This window comes from Tetrao urogallus, assembly GCF_951394365.1.
Source record: "Tetrao urogallus genome assembly, chromosome: 1".
NCBI lineage: Eukaryota > Metazoa > Chordata > Aves > Galliformes > Phasianidae > Tetrao > Tetrao urogallus.
This window is the reverse complement of record NC_136813.1, coordinates 65125136-65143440: the sequence shown is the minus strand read 5'-3', so window position 1 is coordinate 65143440 and position 18305 is coordinate 65125136. Positions and strand designations below refer to the sequence as shown.

The window sequence follows — 18305 nt, the reverse complement described above, 5'->3', positions numbered from 1 at the left end:
TGCAAAGTGCTTTTTAAAATTATTTTAATATGAAAATATAACTATTTCCTTACATTTCCAGACTACTAGGAAAGAGGAGACTAAAACATTTCCCATCCTGGTGTGCTAGTCCGTGGCTATGGACTAGCCAGAGTAGACACGACATGAAACACATAACAGAACTTTCAGTTCCCTCATATTTAACATGAAGCTTTTGACGTGCTCACACTTGGGCAGATTTTTCAAGGGAAACTACTTTTGTTTTTAAAGGTTCATATTTTAAAGTTTCAGAGAGTAATGTGAAATTAGAACTTTCTATATTTTATATAAAATTTCAGGCAGTTCAGAAATGCTGTACAGTATTTCACTTAAGGAGACCAGGTCTTGACTTCAGGGAGGTCCATTGTGATTGACAAGCTGAGCAGCTAGGTCATAGCAGCATCTTTTCTGTTACCTTGAAAATGAACACCAGATAGTCAAATTCACTATTCTTTACCAGTAATAATTATTACAGTGCTTCTTAGAATCACAAAATGGCTTAGGTTGAAGGGACCTGAAAGCTCATCTGGTTCCAGTCCCACGGATGTGGGCAGGTTGCCACTCACTAGATCAGACTGCCCAGGGCCACATGCAATATGTCTTGAACCAGGAATGGGGCATTATCTTGGTTTCAGCCCAAACAGCATTAATAGCACATCAAAGTCTCGGTTGTTGCTGACAACAACTAAGGGATGGGATGAAGTTCAGCAAGGTCAAGTGCCAGGTCCTACACTTTGGCCACAACAACCCTAGGGAGTGCTACAGGCTTGGGGCAGAGTGGCTGAAACACTGTGTGGAATAAATGGACCTGGGGGCATTGGTCGACACTTGGCTGAACATGAGCCAGCAATGTGTCCAGGGAGCTGAGAAGTCCGATAGCATCCTGGATTGTATCAGAAATAGTGCTGCTAGCAGGAGCAGGGAAGTGATTACCACCTGGTGCTTGTCTCTGCTGAGGCTGCAGCTCTAATGCTGTGTTCAGTTTTGAGCCTTGCACTACAATAAGACATCGAGGGCCCAGAGTGTGTCTAGAGAAAGGCAATGAAGCTGTGAAGGGTCTGGAGCACAGGTCTTACAGGGAGTGGCTGAAGGAACTGGGATTGTTGAGTCTGGAGAAGAAGATGCTCAGGGGAGACCTTGTAGCTCTCTACAGTGATCAGAAAGGAGGCTACAACAAGAAGGGGCTGGCCTCTTCTTCCATGTAACTAGCAATAGGACTAGATAGAATGTTGTGTCAGGGAGATTCAGGTTGGATATTAGGAAAAATGCATTCTCCAAAAGAGTGGTCAGGTGCTAGAGTGGGCTAAGCAGGGAGATGGTGGAGTCACTGTCCCTAGAGGTGTTTAAAAACATTTAGATGTTGTAATAAGGGACATGGCTTAGTAGGGAAATACTGGTGGTAGGTGGACATTTGGATTGGATGATCTTGGAGATCTTTTCCAGCCTTGGTAATTCTATGAATCCATGACCGTTGGAAGCACACCTGGGGAAGAGCCACCACCTTTACTATGCAGCCTGGGTGGCCGGGAAAATCTAGTACATGTGGCTTGAATTAGGCCAGGGGCCATTCCATACCATGTGACACCACATGGAAAGCCATGGAGTTGTAGGTAGTTGACCACAGCTGGCTGTTGCTCTGGGGTTGAGGGGTGACAGTTGGCAGGGGGTGAGACCTAGCATTGCTAGCGGGGCTTTGGTTGGCAAGTAATTGTGTTGCAATTATGCATACATATAAAACTACATATATAAAACTGCATTTGTATTTCCATACTCTCTTCTGTCTGAGTAAACAGTTTTTTATCTCAACACTCAAATTCTATTTTCTTTCCAATTCTCTCCTTCATACCATGTTGGGGCAGAAAGAGAGTAGCAAGCAAAAGGCTGCATGGTGATGAGCTATTGTTGGGTTAAACCATAACAGGAATCCACAGCTTCTCTGGGCAATCTGTTCCAGTGCCTCACTGCACTCACTGTGAAGAATTTGTTCCTAATGTCTGGTTTAAACCTATTTAAATTTACCCATCTTTATTTTAAGGCTCTTGTCCTATCCCTACATTACAGGACAAAGTCCCTCTCCATCTTTCTTTCATCTAAATGGGCCCCTTTGGGTACTGAAAGGCCACAATGAGGTCTCCCTGGAGCCTTCTTTTCTCCAGGCTGAACAAGCCTAGCTGCCTCAGCCCATCTTCATAGGAGAGGTGCTCCAGCACCACGATTATCTTCGTGGCCCTCCTCTGGACCCACTCCAACAAATCCATGTCTTGTTTCTTAAACAACAACAACAACAATAATAAATAATAATAATAAATATTATGTATCTTTGTCTAAATGCTGGTATGGGTCCCAGTCATGTCAGAATTTCGTGGATGTGCAGCCTGTGGTTTCACATGCTAGAGTTGGCCAAGGCCAGTTTTCTTCCCACCTGCCAAGCCCACCTCCCTTCTTCGTACTCCATCCAGCACAACCCTTCCCTTTGGCCTCACTTCTTCAGGCTGTTTCTGCCACTTTGGTTGCCAATGAACTGCTCACTACTGATCTTTTTGCTTTGAAATTGTGGTTTTATTTATGTGGAACTGAAGCTGGTCTCTGAAGGGAATATATCCCATCAGAAGAGGGGTGGCCAGCAGGGACAGGGAAGTGATTGTAGGTGATTGTCTCTCTCTACTCTGCTCTTGTGAGGCCCCATCTGGAGTACTGTGTACAGGTATGGAGCCCCCTCCAACAGCTCCCCAGAAAGACAGGGAGCTGCTGGAGAGAGTCCAGAGGAGGGCCACAAAGATGATCAGGGGGCTGGAGCTCCTCCTCTACGAAGACAGGCTGAGGGAGCTGGGCTTGTTCAGCCTGGAGAAAAGAAGGCTGCAGGGTGACCTCATTGCAGCCTTTCAGAGCCTACAAACAGGAAGGGAATCAACTCCTTGAGAGGGTAGAAAACTGCAGGACAAGGGGAAATGGTTTTAAGTTGAGGGAGGGAAGATTTAGGTTGGATGTCAGGGGGAAGTTCTTTACAGAGAGAGTGGTGAGGTGCTGGAACAGGCTGCCCAGAGAGGTTGTGGATGCCCCGTCCCTGGAGGTGTTCAAGGCCAGGTTGGATGGGGCCCTGGGCAGCCTGGTCTAATATTAAATGTGGAGGTTGGTGGCCCTGCATGTAGCAGGGGGTTGGAGATTCATGATCCTTGAGGTCCCTTCCAACCCTGGCCATTCTGCGAATCTGTGACTGTTACTTTGCTACTCTTGGATTGATTTAGGCTCCATCTGCAGTGCACATTAACAGCCCCAGGCCTGGCTGTTCCGTTATGACACCTTCACCACCCAGCCGCCCTGGGGTTTGCCCTCATCCACCACGGCGACAGGCGCTGAGACAGGAGCATCAAGACCCAGAACCAGGAGGCCGAGGGTCAACACCCCCACCCCTCTCCGGTTGACCCATCTATCTTCATTGCACCGCTTCTCTCGATGGTTCGCACCGGATGTCCCGCCTCTCTCCCTTCCTGATTTGTCGATAGCCTTCGTTGACGTATGTGTGTATGGGGGGAGCAGGGGGCTGTGCTTCCCCAGTTTCCAGTGTCGAGGGAGGGAGCGTTCAGCGCCGCTGTCGGCGGAGGAGGGTGGGGGGGGGGGGACGGGCGGGAGCGGGAAGGAGGGGCGAGGATTAATCCGGGGATAGCGGGCGGTGACAGAGCGGGCCGGGGAGCCGCCGCCACCGCCACCACCATCGCGGGCGCTCGGTGAGTGCTGGTCGTACCCTGACGTCTCCGTCCGCTGCCGCGAGGTGGGGGTGAACTACCAAGGGAACCAACCCCCCCCCCCCCCCCCTCCATCGCCTGGCTCAGCCCCGTGGATATGGCCGCAGTGTGGGGGTGGGGCGGCCGTGCGGGGGAGGGGCTGAGCCCCGGGGAGGGAGCGGAGAGTGAGGCGGCCCCGCTGGCCGCTGACCGGTGTCTTGCGTAATCCGCCATCGATCCGCTGTGCCTTGGGTGAGGGGCAGCGTTAGGCCGCGGGCGCTGCCCTCGGGGCGTCACGGGGAGGGGAGCGGGGTGCTGGGGGGCGGTGGTCCGGCGGTGCTCTGCTCCGAGCGCGTTGACCTGTCCGGCGTTGGGAGGTCTGAGCTCCGGCGCCGGGGGGGGGGAGGGTAGTATTGAAAGATGAAGCGGAGGCCGTCGTGGCTAGGACGAAAATAACCTTGTGTGGCTTATCTCACGTTCTGGTTTGCTGTCTGTGTCGTTGTGTGGCAGGTGGGGCTGCTCGGCCAGCCTGGAGAGAAGGTTGGAGAAGGGAAGATGTCCTCGGAATCTTTCTGTCTGGCTGCTCAGGCCAGGTTTGACTCCAAATGGCTGAAGACAGACCTGCAGGTAAGGCATCGGACTGCCGCGTCGCACTTTTCGGATGTGGATTGGGGATGCTTGTCATCCAAACTGCTGACAGACATCAGCAGCAGTGCTCTTGAGCCAGATGCATATGCATCAGTCTGAGCTTGAAGGAGCACAAGCTCATTTTGAGCTGCATTGTTGCTCCAGTCTCTCTGCAGAAAAGCAAGCTGGGCTACATGTGTTATTTTTATAGAGAGCCAAAGCATACATCTGTTTGAACTCAGAAGTTCTCCATTTAGGCTGTCGCTGAACTTCTTGTGTGCGTAAAAGCTAGTCGTTCTAATGCACGAGAGAACTGCTGTGAAAGATAATGGGAATATAATTTATATTTGAAAGGGTTCAGATATGCTTTTACCGTCATTTTTTTGGCTAACAGGCATAGGCTTCCTTTTAAATGCTCTCTTACCCCAAGGGAGTTGATTCTATATTGAGTCTGTCAAAAAGGTGTGGCCAAAATGGAACTGTTTTTTGTTGAGATGTACTGGTATTTGATGGAAGTTTTGCTGTAGAAGATGGTCTGCTTATTTATTTAGACTGTGTGATGCAAGAATGAGCACATTATCCTGTTTTCCCAATTCAAATGTGAAAGCTATGAGGAAAACATTGACTAATTAGAGTGATATAGGTCAGTTTTGGATAAAATGGGCGAGTCCTTGAGTTGTATGACTTCTTCCTTCTTCCAGATGTTACACATAGATGCCTTACTTTGAATAGACCTCCAACTTCCTGCTCAAATCGCTGAAGTTCCTGTTGGGATAGGCAAGCTGATGTTAATGTTTTGATACAAATAAAGAATTTTAAAAAATAAATTGCATCCTGAGTGACTTTACCCAAAATTATATCCTGGATGGTCTGGGTAGTTCAGCTGTTGCATTTAGACAAGGAACTGTTCCTTTGCAGTTGTGATCCAGAAGCAGCTACCTGCAGTGTTTTACATCTAATGAGCTAAATCAGATTCTGGAATAACAGAGCCTTGAAGGTTACATTATACAGTAAGTTTTGTATGTAAATACTGTAAAATGACAGGGGTTGGTCTTGAGTTAGCTAGATGATTCTGTCTTTCCTCTTTTATTCTTTCTAGACTTTGAAGTTTCTGTCCAAAGTTATTTGGCACAGGAGGTAAATAAGTGTAGTACAAAATAATTTGAAGATGAATGTGTGAAGAAATATAAAAATACTATTCTGGACACTGCTGAGTTGTAGTGTTGCTTTGGCTATTGTAGTATAGAAGAAAATTGTAGCTGGTGAGTGACAATCATTTTTTAACTACTGCTGAGTGTGTGTTGGCTTCTTCTTTTATTATACAAGATGAAAAATGTGACTGGTGTGATTTGTCCTATTTGTCCTTTCATTTATAAAGCCTTTTTTCAACATGCCTCCTTTTTTTTTTCTTTTTTTTTCTGCTTATGTGCACTTTTGACAGCAGTGTTGCCATTCGTACCTCAAGGATTATTTTCAACTAAGTGCATATAATTGCAGTGACGTCTTTTATGGGATGTTTGTGCAGCCAATGGGTTGTTACAATTCCATTAAACAATAAGAAGTTTTAATTTATGACAAATTTCTATGAGCAAGTTGTTTCATAAAATTTTCTTCTGAGTAATAACAAGTTAAACTTGTTATTTACTTGCCTTGTAATTGCCAGGGTATCCCCTTTGCTTTCTTCCAATCGTACTCCAGCCAAAATAATGAGATTAATGAAATAAGAGAACAGTAATCGTTTGTGATCTCCTGGACACAAGCGTTTTTCTCTTCTCTGGAATGTGAAGAGGCCACCAAGGTATGATATGATTTTCTTACGAGGTTAGCAGGTTTTGGTATTACACAGGTCCGACAACAACAACAAAAAGGATTAGTGGTATATATGGATCTCGTATCTCTCCTTTGGGTGTATTAAATGGCAGATGTCTTCTGTCAAGTAAAGGGGTTTTAGGCTCTGGGGAATTTCTCTATTTCATGATTGACTATTTTAGCTACTGATCAACTGGCGCGACCTAGCTGTGTGTGAGATCTCTTTACAGGTGTAAATCTTACACCACTCTATGTTCTGAACATGCAGATTTCCTGCTGTGTGTATTTTTACTTGCTATCTACTGAAAGGCCCCGTCAGTTTTCAAGGGACTGTCAACAGAAATTGGAATTACGTTTGTAATACTGGAGATTGTAACACAGGAGAGGTTTGAAGAAAGACACGCCAATTTAAGTGAATGAATCAAAACAACTACAAAGTATTTCTTAGAATTTGACTCTGAAACTCTTTACTTTGCAGCTAGCTTTATATATCTTTCTGCTATACAGCAGGTAAGGAGCGTGTTGGTAGGATCCTTTGGAGAAAGTTATACTAGGGAATCTTTATGCTTAGAAGACATACAGAGGTTATTCTCTTTAAAATTAGCTTTTTTTTTTTTTTTTTTTTTTTTTTTTTGCTGTTGAAGTTCCTTGTTGTTGCTTAACATGAGTAATAGAATTAGAATTGGAGGATAATATTTCTTTAGGTTGGCTAGTGGTCTCCAAATTCTGACTCCTCCGCTTTTTTTTTTTTTGCCCCTGCTATCAGGCTGATGTCTGTGGCAGCTACTGTTAAAAGCTTAAAGGCACTGAACTCTCTCTGAAGATCATTGGGCTCTTCTTTATTTTAGTTCAAGACAGTGTTGCATTAATAATGTAATAAATGACACTATAACATTGTGTGCATTAGTAGCAGTATGTAAGATGGTGGTATTATTGTAATAAGAAAAGAATGATAGGTGGACTTCAGGACAGATTGTGTTTAATCATCTTTGAGAGCTACTGTTCTAGCTTGTATCCAGTCCAAATTTAAACGCCCTTATTCAGTTTTACGATGTTTGTGTTAATAGACAAAGACAGTGTGCTGTAGCATCTTTTTACTGTTGTTAAGAGAATATTAAAGACACATGTCCTTCTGTAGGAACAGAGAGCCTTTATCTTGCAGCAGTAACTGAAGTGGTATGAAATGTTAGTAGAAACTTGCATGTAAGCAACATAATTTTTGCTGATCTGAAACTTATATGAAACTAATTGAATCCGTTCTATGATAGGAAGCCTAAATGCTCTACAAAGACCTGCCTGCCGCCCACGACTGTTTCAGATCTTTTATAAGGAATTTCAGATTTTTATAAGGAATTGGCCTGCTATTGTGTTTTATGGCTGCTAGTGTAGTTTAAAACTAGACCAGTGTCTAGACACATTCATTTTCTGAGCTTTACTTAACAAATGTTATTATTTTTATCTGTTCTTACTAAATTACTGATTCCTGTTGGACCAAAGTTAGGCTTTGTGTTGTCTGAAAGAGTGCAGTCTGCTACAGTAGCTGAAAAATTCAGATGGTTTAGCTCAAGTATGAGATTGCATCAGTAATACAATATGTGACATTTTCAGAATGCAAATGTCAATAATATACTGTATTATCTAACAGCTAAGTAATCTTAGGAAATAATAAAATAAGGCATTGCTGCTAATGTTGGAAGATCACCTGTTACATTCCTAGTATTTTTTTAGGTTTGAATTAATGCATTTTAAAACATCTACCGCGTTTATCTTTAATGAGTGGGAACTGTCTCATTTATCACAAAATCTATATGCAAGGGGAGATTGTGTTTTAATGGCTGCTCTAATAAAGACATCCATTTTTGAAAGAGAAACATTAAAAAAAAAAAAAAAAAAAAAAAAAGGAAGGCAGGCAAGATTAAAATTAAAATTGTTTACTTAAACCTAGATATCCACTTTGCCAAGTCAAATTGTGCTTAAAATAGTTCCAATTAAGTGAGCGTACCGTGCTACCCTTTTAGAACCTTACACAGAGAACTTTAATTAGTGATGGTTGAATAATGGAGAAGTAGAGTCAGTCAGCTAATGGGATGCTTGTGTGCGTTTGATGTTTATTGGTCTGCTTATTCTGTATCCTGGGGAGGACTATAGTGCTTAATAGCAGAGGATAGGGGAGAAAAGCTTTCATTTTCCTGCAGAAGGGAGAAATACTTTAAGCAATAGTGAAGGTACAAAAGCTATCTACAGTAAGAATAGGATGCATTTTCATCAGTTTTCATTCAGTTCATGGCTGGCAGGCTATTTGTCATTTTATTTTTGCCCAGATCTGAGAGAAATCTTGAGATGAATCAGCCACCTGTAAGAGTTGCATTTGTCCCAAACCTTTTCACCTTCTATCTAAAGCTTAATTTGGTGTTCTGATTTTTATGAAAGATTAACTATTCTAGCATCTAGATTGGTATTCCTCTTGTAAGGTGATGCAAATAAATGATATCTTGACAGTTTCAAGCAAGAAACTAGTCAAAGTTGTTTTTTCTGTTTTGTGGGTTTCCTGTTTGTTTTCTCCTTAGATTCAGCATTCTGATAAAAAAGGATAAACTGCAAATCAAAGCTACTACATTTTTAAGGGTAGCAAAATTTGCAATATAGAATTTTTAGCTATTTAAAAATCGAAGTAATGCTGTCCCTTCAAAACAGGGGGAAAGGTAAGGACTATGCTGCATGTGAGATGAAAGGCTGGAGAAATTAAATGCAATGTGCAGGTGTTTGGGTTAGTCAGAGCTACTGCTCTGCACGTGGAGGAAGTTAGAGAATTTCTCTTCCAAGTTTAAGGGTAAGATTTGATTTTTCTGGGCACATGACTATCAGCTATAAACTATCATAAACTATATATAAACTTCTACAAATGGCAGCCTGCTAGTCTGTTGACAAATGGACATTTCTAGTTTAAACCCAAATCTGTTGAAGCAATTAGAAGACTGTTGAACTTTATTGTCTTTGTTATCAGAGCAATGTGTTAAACCTAATGATGTTCACTGTACTTTTTATAGGTATGATAAGCAGCTGGGGTCTCAGGGCATATGATAGCAGGAAAGGAAGGAAGCTAGATGGAACATTGAAATGAAAGACAACAGAACAAGGAAGCAAATATGAAAGAATCAAAAGAGTGAAAACAGTAGACAGATTTGGGATTTACTGTTTTTTCTTGTGATTTTCTTTACTGTTCCTGTGTTGAAAATATTTTTCATCTGTTTCTAAAGAAAAATCTGTTTTAATTAATGTTTTACAAGCAGCTAATGCAGAAGTAGCTGAGTAGAGGAGCAGATTCCTCTCCACCGCCACCCCTTAAATGGTGACAGTTCTGAGGTGAAGGTTATTAAGTAGCTTATATTTTAAATCCATAATGAGGTTTATGATTATCTCCTGTTTCCAATGCAGTTATGTAAACAGCAATCCTACCTGGATGAGTCCTTCTGATGTTTTTTTCCTTTCTTCTTTTCTTGCATCATTTTTCTTGAGCTCCAGTTAAGTTTTATAGAGGCTTCTACGCTTGCTGCAGGAAAGTTCATGAAACCACATCTAGGACGAGATCTGTGGACCACATGGAATAAGCTTTGTCTGATTTAAAGCAGTTGACTTTAGAACCAAGTCACAGCTTCTGATTGTTTTTAAAATAACCTATTGAAAGCAAATCTTGCGTTGAGAGTTCTCAGAAGCTTATCGAGTTGTGGTTGCAATGCTTTGTGTTCTTGAAATTTAAGGAAACAGTAATGCCAGTGCCTTGTTCTGTAGAGGGTAGTGGGAAAGTGATGTGAGGGGGCAGAATTTCACAGCTAGGCTCATTGGATGATAGCAACAGCATATGTCAGCAAACTAAATACACTTTTGACTTTAATTAAATCTTGTACCAGACGGAATAAATTACAGTTTAACTGTAGATACAAGATTAGCAAAAGATTAGGGAGAGGTCTGCTTAGTTTACAGTACTGTTCACTTTGAAGGCTCCTCAGGCCCTTTTTGACTTGAGAGAAGTGGTTAGGGCTGAAGTCCAGGTCTGTGAGGGAAGTATGAATTTGGTGTGATCCGTACTTTGGAAATGCAAAGATAAGAAGACGTGGTCTGAATATGAGAATATGTGGTAAATGATGGAAGCGGGCTGCGGTTTGTAAATATGAGGTGTGTAGAAGATGAGATTGCTGTGGTCTTACTTGAAAGAAAGTCAGGAGGTGTCATGGGAAAGATGAGGGAGATATTGGGCTTGGGGAATGGCCTTTAATGTGGTGGAAGGAGTAAGAGAATTAAGAATGTGTTCTGAGGCTGAAGGGTTACTGGTTAGTGGGGTGGAGTAAGGTATTGCTGTTGTCTCAGGCTTGGGAAGAAAGTGTGTGGGTGGTAGGGCAAACAGACCTGGGGGTTCTTGTGGTGAATTTACAGAGGGTACATTGCAGGAGGTGTTGCTAGTTGCAAACATTCAGTGAAAACTTACTGCGTTTGTCAAATTAATCTCTTTAAACATTCACAAATGAAGTTACTAAATTATTAGAGGGAAGAAGGTTTGCATAAGTCAAGTGTCTGGTGGGGACAGTGTTAGGCTTGTAGTCCTGTACTTGCAACCCCAGTACATCAGAAGTGATGAGGGACAGGAAAGTGTGATGCGCTCCTGAAGAATATCTGTGAAAAGTCATCACGAACCCTTTCTTTTTCTAATAATTAATGTATTTAATTGACTGTATGATACAGACTCCCACAATAAACCTAAGGTACTAAATTCTTTCTGTTAATAACTTATTCATATTGAAACATACAGGCTTTCCCTATACTAGTACACTGTAATTAGTACTTGCGTGCCCAGTGAACTAATTGGAAAACGTGGTGAGAAAACCTACTAATTGACAAGCCAGGAATGCAACAGATTTCCTGATAAACCTCAAAACGCTGTAGAAAGAAAGCAACCAGGATTATCTAATCAAAGCAGAAATTTGGCTTTTATGCCATAGAGTTGACTTATTGCTACCTTTAGCTGCTGGTTTCACAGAATCACAGGCTGGCTGAGGTTAGCAGAAACCTCAGGACCCATCTGCTCCAGCCCCTGTTCCAGCAGGGCCACCCAGAGCGGGATGCACAGGGCCACATCCAGGTTGCTGCTGGAGATCCCCAAGGAGGAGACCCCACGGCCTCTGGGCAGCCTGTGCCACTGCTCCGTCACCTGCACAGCACAGGAGTGCTCCTGGTATTTAGGCAGAACCTCTTTTGTTCCTTGTTAATATGAAATAACTTCTGGAGCATGTTTAGCCATGTTTCTGAAGGAATTGAGGTGGATGTGCTTTGACTAGGCTGGGTTCTGGGTTCAGTTTGTGCCCATGGTGTCTTGTCCTGACACAGAGCACCATTGAAAAGAGCATGGCTGAGTCCTCTGTGGACATTTGCAGCCTTTTTCTTATCAAAGAGGTGCTCCAGTCCCTTCATCATCTCTGTGGCCCTTCACTGGACTCTCTCCAGCGTGTCCGTGTCTCTTTTGTACTGAGGTATCCCAGAACTTGGCACCAGTACTGAACAGAGGGGAAAAATCACCTCTCTCTTGCTGATGAGAGTTTGCCTACTGCAGCCCAGAGTACTATTAGCCTGCATTGCAGCGTGGGGGTGTTGTTGGTTCATGTTCAGCTTGGTGTCCACCAGGCCCCCAGGACCTGTTCTGCAGAGCTGCTTCTCAGCTGTGTTCCCCCATCATTCTTTGAAAACCCAAACTTCGCTTGAACTGTTGGCTACTGTAGCAGCAGTTCACTGTTTAATGTGTCTGCTGGACATTGAATAGATTAATGGTGAACTTGTTACAGTTGGAGTTGAGTTGCCTTCAGCTATCACACATGTATTAATTGTAAATATTGTTCCTTAAATGTCTTTTCAGGTGGCTACAAGATAATTATTATTTGCTAAAAGAAAAGTCCAATGTTTCTTTACCTTCAAACTTGCCTCCTTTTCTGCTCCTCCTACCCCCTTCCCCCCCCATTAGACCTCTGACAAAATGTTAACTACAGAGTGAATGAAAGAAAGGTTGTTTTTCCGGAGAGCGCTTACAGTGTAAACTTCCATGCAACATATTTGGAGAAGGAGGGGGAGCTGTGTCTGACCTATAATCTCCGTGGTTGCTTTATCTTTCTGCAGCATACCAAGAAAATGACTTGGATAAGAATTCAGACAGTAAACCCAAGGCAGAAGAAATTTTTTTTTTACTTTTTCAGCATTTAGTTGCTTAGAAGACTTGCGTGAGCTTTGTGCTATGTGTAAAGATTAGAGGTTGAAATGGAAAGAATTTTTTTCATTCTGCTTTACAGCTGTTTTTGTAGAGGTAGTAAGTTTTATCATTAAAATATTGTTGTGTTATGAAGAACCTTGAATCCAAAGCTTTTAGGCCTTTAGTGTGTAAACTAAAGGGCAGTGACAATTATTTTCTATATCAGGGCGATTTGAGAATATAAAGTAAAATGTATGAGAATACAGTTTAATAAACAAAAGTCTTTGTGTAAATCCTTCAATGATATAGGAGCCAGAAACACTGAAATAGCTGTGTTAGGTATTTTTTTCAACCAAAGCTATTGTTAAGAATTGGGAAAATTAAATGATTTAGGTACCCCACTAAAGAATATGCCCACATCGTATGAAAGAGGTGGGTGTCTCTCTCTCTTTCTCTCTCTCTCTCTCTCTCTCTCTTACTGTTGAAATATTTATAGATGTAGAACAATGTGAGAAACACAGTGATGGAAAAGGGTTCTTTTTCTTTCTTTTCTTTTACGTTATTGGAGTACAACTTTAGTTCACTCTATTCCAATTTTTAAAACAATAAGCCAGCTGTAAAGTGTTTAGCAATGCACAGCATTCTGCAGAAGGCTTATGTCTTCTCCAGCTCTGAAGAGCAGGGAATGTCACCTTCATTGAAGTATGGTAACAGCACAATTCTGGTGGTATACACCTGGTAAATCACAGGTAAGTTGAATAAGATCTAGGTCAGACTGTCTTTTCTCTCATATCCCCTTGAGGTCAGGAAGTGAGAAATGCGTATGCTTTGTGATCTTGTATCTTATGCTGAAAAAAGAATGAAATGATTAGGACTTGTTGAATTTGTGGAGTGCACAGTGGGAAGTCAAAAAGCTGATATGGGAATACAGTTTGCTACGGTGGTGCGACTTTAATTTTTCTTGTCTTAGCTTACTTAGATCAGCTAATGATTTCCCTGCTATTGGTTGAGACTCATAAAAATTGTAACCTTTCCTAAAACATCTTTGGGAAACTGATAAAGTATAAATGGACTTGTACGTATAGTGGCAAATATTTGCAGCAGTTATGTAAGTTATTTATATTATTCCTCAGTTAAAACATTTTGGATTTGAATGTCAGTTACAGTTGTGTTACAAAGATGCTTCTAAGTAAGCTTTCAGGATTTTCCTTAGATGTTTCCATTGCACAGCTCTAGAATACTGAAGGCATTCTGTTTTCTAGTTTCACGTACTCCCCTTCTCCCTTAGGCTATATGGTTGCAAATAGTAGCCTGGTTATTAAGGAGTTCACTTGATGCGGGCACCTGTTTTACAGCATTCTGGAAAGCAGAGAGGATCATCAGAAGAATATTAGGTTATTTTGGTCAATGGGGTTCTTCAAGGGAGGTGCAAATTGGTAAATCCTTGGGAGGCCAGTCTTATTGATGGTAGTTTTGTGAGCACTTCATGCTGGCAGGGTTCTGCCGTTTGATCCGCCGTGTTTGTTCCACTACACACTTAGTTTACTGAGAACTGACCTGTGCTAAAGCTCAGACAGCCCTTGGCTCTTCCCCTGAGCACAGCTTGCTTTAGTCTTCATCAGTCCCATGATCTGGTTCAGCAGATGCACACACAAATGCATTAATTGGCACGTGAGAGGAAGTATTGTAGCAGCTGGAAGGAAAAGGGAGTGTTGTGACCAGAGCTCTGCACAGCAGGGTGGTTTGAACTGGCTGAATGTGCCTATGATGCATGGTCTGGTTGTCATGTGTTCTTTGACTGCCCTGCTCCTCAGTTACTGTAGAGGAGGCTGTGCTGACTTTCTTTGTGCTTCCCCATTTTTTGACTTTATGTAGCATAGCTTTTCCTGAAGGGAGAAAAGGATTTCCCTCACATATTTACCTGAATTACTGCCTGATGTCATTTTGAATATGTGTGCGGTTTTGAGGTGATCAAATCATGCTTTTGACGAGAACTATTCAACAAAAGAAAGATCATCTTGCTGTTTTTGAGTCTACCTAAGCTTTCAGCTTTTAATCTGAAAATAGCATAACTGCAGAATCAGAGGATGATGCAAGCCTCTATCAAACACACACAAAGAATTTACTAGTCAGATGAAACATGGTGGTTTTTTTTTTTTTTTATTTTGTCTGGGTTGATTCTAGGAAAAATACAATTGCAAGTAATTATATATAACTTATTTTTAACAGCTTGCTTTTACACGAGACGGACTCTGTGGTTTGTGGAATGAAATGGTAAAAGATGGGGAGATTGTGTATCCTGGAACAGAATTTACACAGAATGGTGAACTACCTCCAAGAAAAGGTATGACTTTTCTTAAACGTTTGTTTCTTTTTTTTCTTTTATAGTGATGATGAAGATGGAATTCAGAATTTGTTCTGTAGCAAAATTTTGGTTTCTTTTCACCTGCTTATAAATTTGCCACTGTTTTTATTTTGAATGAAATACACTTGAAGGTGGTTTCCTAAAAGTCTACAGGACGGTAACTTCTGAGTCTTCAAATGAAGGCTTAAATCTGTTTCAGTCTTTGGAAACTGAATGCATCATAACCAGATGTGTTATGATGAGTGAGGCTTGGCAGTGTCCTCTTGGTTACTTTGCTCAGTGTGTTTACAGCTGAGGCTGTGGTATAAAGGAGTTGGGCTGAGGAAGGGGTAAAGGCAGTAGTGCTATTTCAAATTTTGTGTCTTCATGAAGTGACTAAAAGGTCAGTTAAAAAATGCCCACAATCTGACTGAGCATGGGGTGCTTTTTTTTTTTGTCTTCTATTCAGATTAACAATCACATTCTTTTGTGAGAGGTTTTACGAGCTGAAGATTTTACAGAAGGAATAGTTTTATTAGTAACTGTTGTTGGATGGTTTTAAGCTTTCTCAAATAGCTTGGTTTGGCATACCCTTTAATTTTGCCTTTATCTGCATCTGTAGTTAGCAGAAAATATTGCTAGTTGAAGTGTTCCTTCAGAAAACTTCATGCACAGAATGTATTCCTCCATTTGAAAGTGATTTGCTGCCATTGTTTGGCGTGAGCTGAAGATATGAAAAGATGATGCATGGGATGACCCAGAATCCCACGTATCTCTGAATTTTTTTTTTTTTTTTTAAATTCTTAAATGTAGCACTGGCTTTAGATAGATTGGTTTTCTGAGACGTTGTGAAGCAAGCAAAGATTTTCTTTGAATCTTTAGCTAGGTTTAAGTAGCACGATTAGTCTGCCTTTTTGTTCCTTTGAAGGGGTGAAGTGAAGCTACAATAGTTCAGGTATTTGAGTATAGCCTTCTCAGGCTCTTGGCTCTTATAATTAGTGTGCAATTCCTTTCTCTTCACTACAGCTACAGCTCTGTTATTGCAGGCTGGGCTGCCCTGAAGAGGCACTTCATTCTTGCAGTGGATAATCAGCAGAGGAATAAACTGGAAGAATATGCTTTTGGTAGTGAAGCATTTATTTTCTCTCTGGGAAGAAAGTGCAAATATATATTTGTATATATTTTTTCCTATTAGTGGAAACGTTTGGTTAGGAATAGGCTTGTTTTTAATTCATGGCACTTTCGGGAAGATGTATATGATCAATGTGTTCAGCAAAATGTGTTTGCATGCTTCCAGTAACATCTAAGGACACAGCTGTGACAGCAGTGATGTCCAAATACAGGTGTAGCATGACATGTACTTAAAAGACAGCTGCCATCAGGAGATTGGAATCAGATAAATACCTTGTACTGGAAGCTGTGTACTGGAAAGAGTAGAAAGTATGAAGTAAGTTAGGAAGTCATAACTGGACGTTTTGAAGATGTCAGTTAACCACACAAATCTAATTTTTTGTTGTTTCCACAAACTTCTGCATAGGTGGAATTCCCATCTCAATTAACTATCTTAAGTTCTAATAGAGAAGTGTAAAATGAACTTTGTGCCATTACTGGGTTTCCTCTTCTATTCCCCTCCAAACTGAGAGTTGAACCTTTGTCTGTCAGCTTGATGCTGGTTAAGTTGCTGGTATTCTGAGGTCCTGGGTTATGGGAAAAGGGGCTGTAAGAGATGGCTTCGTAGATAGAACTTCACGCTAATGCTATTACGTCCCAGTCTGATCTTTGGCAGAGAGAACAGTGGTGTGTGTTTTCTTTTTTTTGTTTGTTTGCTTTTGTATTGGGATTGAAATATTTCCTGGAGCTTGGATTACCAAGTACTATTTCAGAGTAGTTGTAAAATGCAGTCCTTGCTTAAAGCATGCTGTGTAACTGTTGCCTCATGATTGACATGAAGGTATTCATAGAGCTGTCTGCTGGGAAACAGCTGCAGGGTTTTTACTTCTGTGTAGGATTCCTGACTGGATGGGTTTGCTGGAATATGGGAGGAGCACAAGACCTTCCTCTAATAGAGGTGCCTGAGGCCATTACAGATTGTCAGTTATTTTCTTCACTGAATAAGTGTAAGTTCCAGCTTTAGTTGCTTCCATTTTGTTACCTGCCTGTGAGGGGTTAGGCTATTACTGGCCACACGTGGTGACTTCTTGTGCTTTGCTTTGGGAGCTGACTTAACTGAGGCAGAATAGTTTCTTCAGTTGCTCAATTGGAACATACCTACTTCAGCTTGGGGGTTTAAGATTATAACCCAAAATATAGTTAAGAGAAAGTTATTGCAGAGAACTAATGCAGTTGCTTTTGCTCCCTACAATGTTCACACTTCATTCTGATAATAATGAATATCATAGAATGGCCTGGGTTGAAAAGGACCACAATGATCATCTAGTTTCAACCCCCCTGCTATGTGCAGGGTCACCAGCCACTAGCCCAGCTGCCCAGAGCCACATCCAGCCTGGCCTTGAATGCCTCCAGGGATGGGGCATCCATAGCCTCCTTGGGCAACCTGTTAATTTTAAGTTAAAATGGGCTGTCAGCTACTGCTTCTTCTGGTGTGTGTTGTTTTGTGGACTGCCTCGTGATTTGTCATTTTGGCTTACGCTGGCTTTACTCAAGACTTACTCCTTCCTGCCTCCATCTCCCTTTTGTAATAAGTTCCTTTTAATAGGGGAGTTCCTTTTTTTTTTTTTATTTTTATTTTAAAAAATCTCTTTCCTTAATGTAACTGAACTTTCATCATTTTGGGATCTGTGCTGCTCCTTTCAATTTAGACCGACCAGCTTCCCTAAAGAGAAAGTGGTTGTGTGTAAGAATAGTGACAAGTCTGTGTGGAACGATTTGTCATGGGCTTTGAATGTGATTTTTAGCTCAGCTTCTTCCTCCTTTCCCCCTCCCCCCCTTCCTATTCTGCTCACACAGAAAACTAAAGAAACTCTTCCTTGCGGATTTGCTTGTGCTTAAAGTCACGGTTATTTTTATACAATACAAAGATGAAGTTCCAGCCTGGATTGGAATCTCTTCTGTTTGCAGAGAGGAGCTAAGTTCATAGTCCTTTGCTGTCAACCTTTGCCAAGGATCTGCTATAAAGCATAACAAGTTCTCTTAGAGCTCTTTGCAAAACATAGTGTCTTGGCACACCACCCTTCTTCCCACTAACTGAGATCCCAGCTGCTGTGGAGTGTGTCTGTACATGTGTGGGTGAGTGGAGAAACACTGAGGTTATGGTGGCGATGTGGGAATATTTTAAACTACTCTGGCTCAACAGGTTGCTTGGTTTAACTGTGTAGTGGAATCTGTGCCTTTTAATATTGTTTGTTTGTACTTTGGAATAAAACCAGCTCTATTCAGTTGTGTTTTGGATGTGTTTTATCATGCTAATGATTGCTGGACTGTTGGCTGCTCGTTAGTATTTGATAGGAAGGGTCATATTCGACATACATTCTACTTGAAAGTGAAATATGCAGATGTTATCCTGCACTCACATGACCTCTACTATCACTTCCTTATC

General features: G+C 41.7%; 1 protein-coding gene across 1 annotated transcript in view; it reads left to right on the top strand.

The window, feature by feature from the left end:
* Positions 1-4271: 4271 nt before the first annotated feature.
* The window catches only part of HERC2 (HECT and RLD domain containing E3 ubiquitin protein ligase 2), a gene marked incomplete at its 3' end in the record, with an annotated part of 102466 nt that continues 88432 nt past the window's right edge, over positions 4272-18305 (top strand). Inside the window, exons 1-2 of the mRNA XM_079537012.1 lie at positions 4272-4367; positions 14635-14749. Of these exons, the coding sequence (XP_079393138.1) occupies positions 4296-4367; positions 14635-14749 (187 nt within the window). The 5' untranslated portion in view covers positions 4272-4295. The remainder of the gene's footprint in view (positions 4368-14634; positions 14750-18305) is intronic.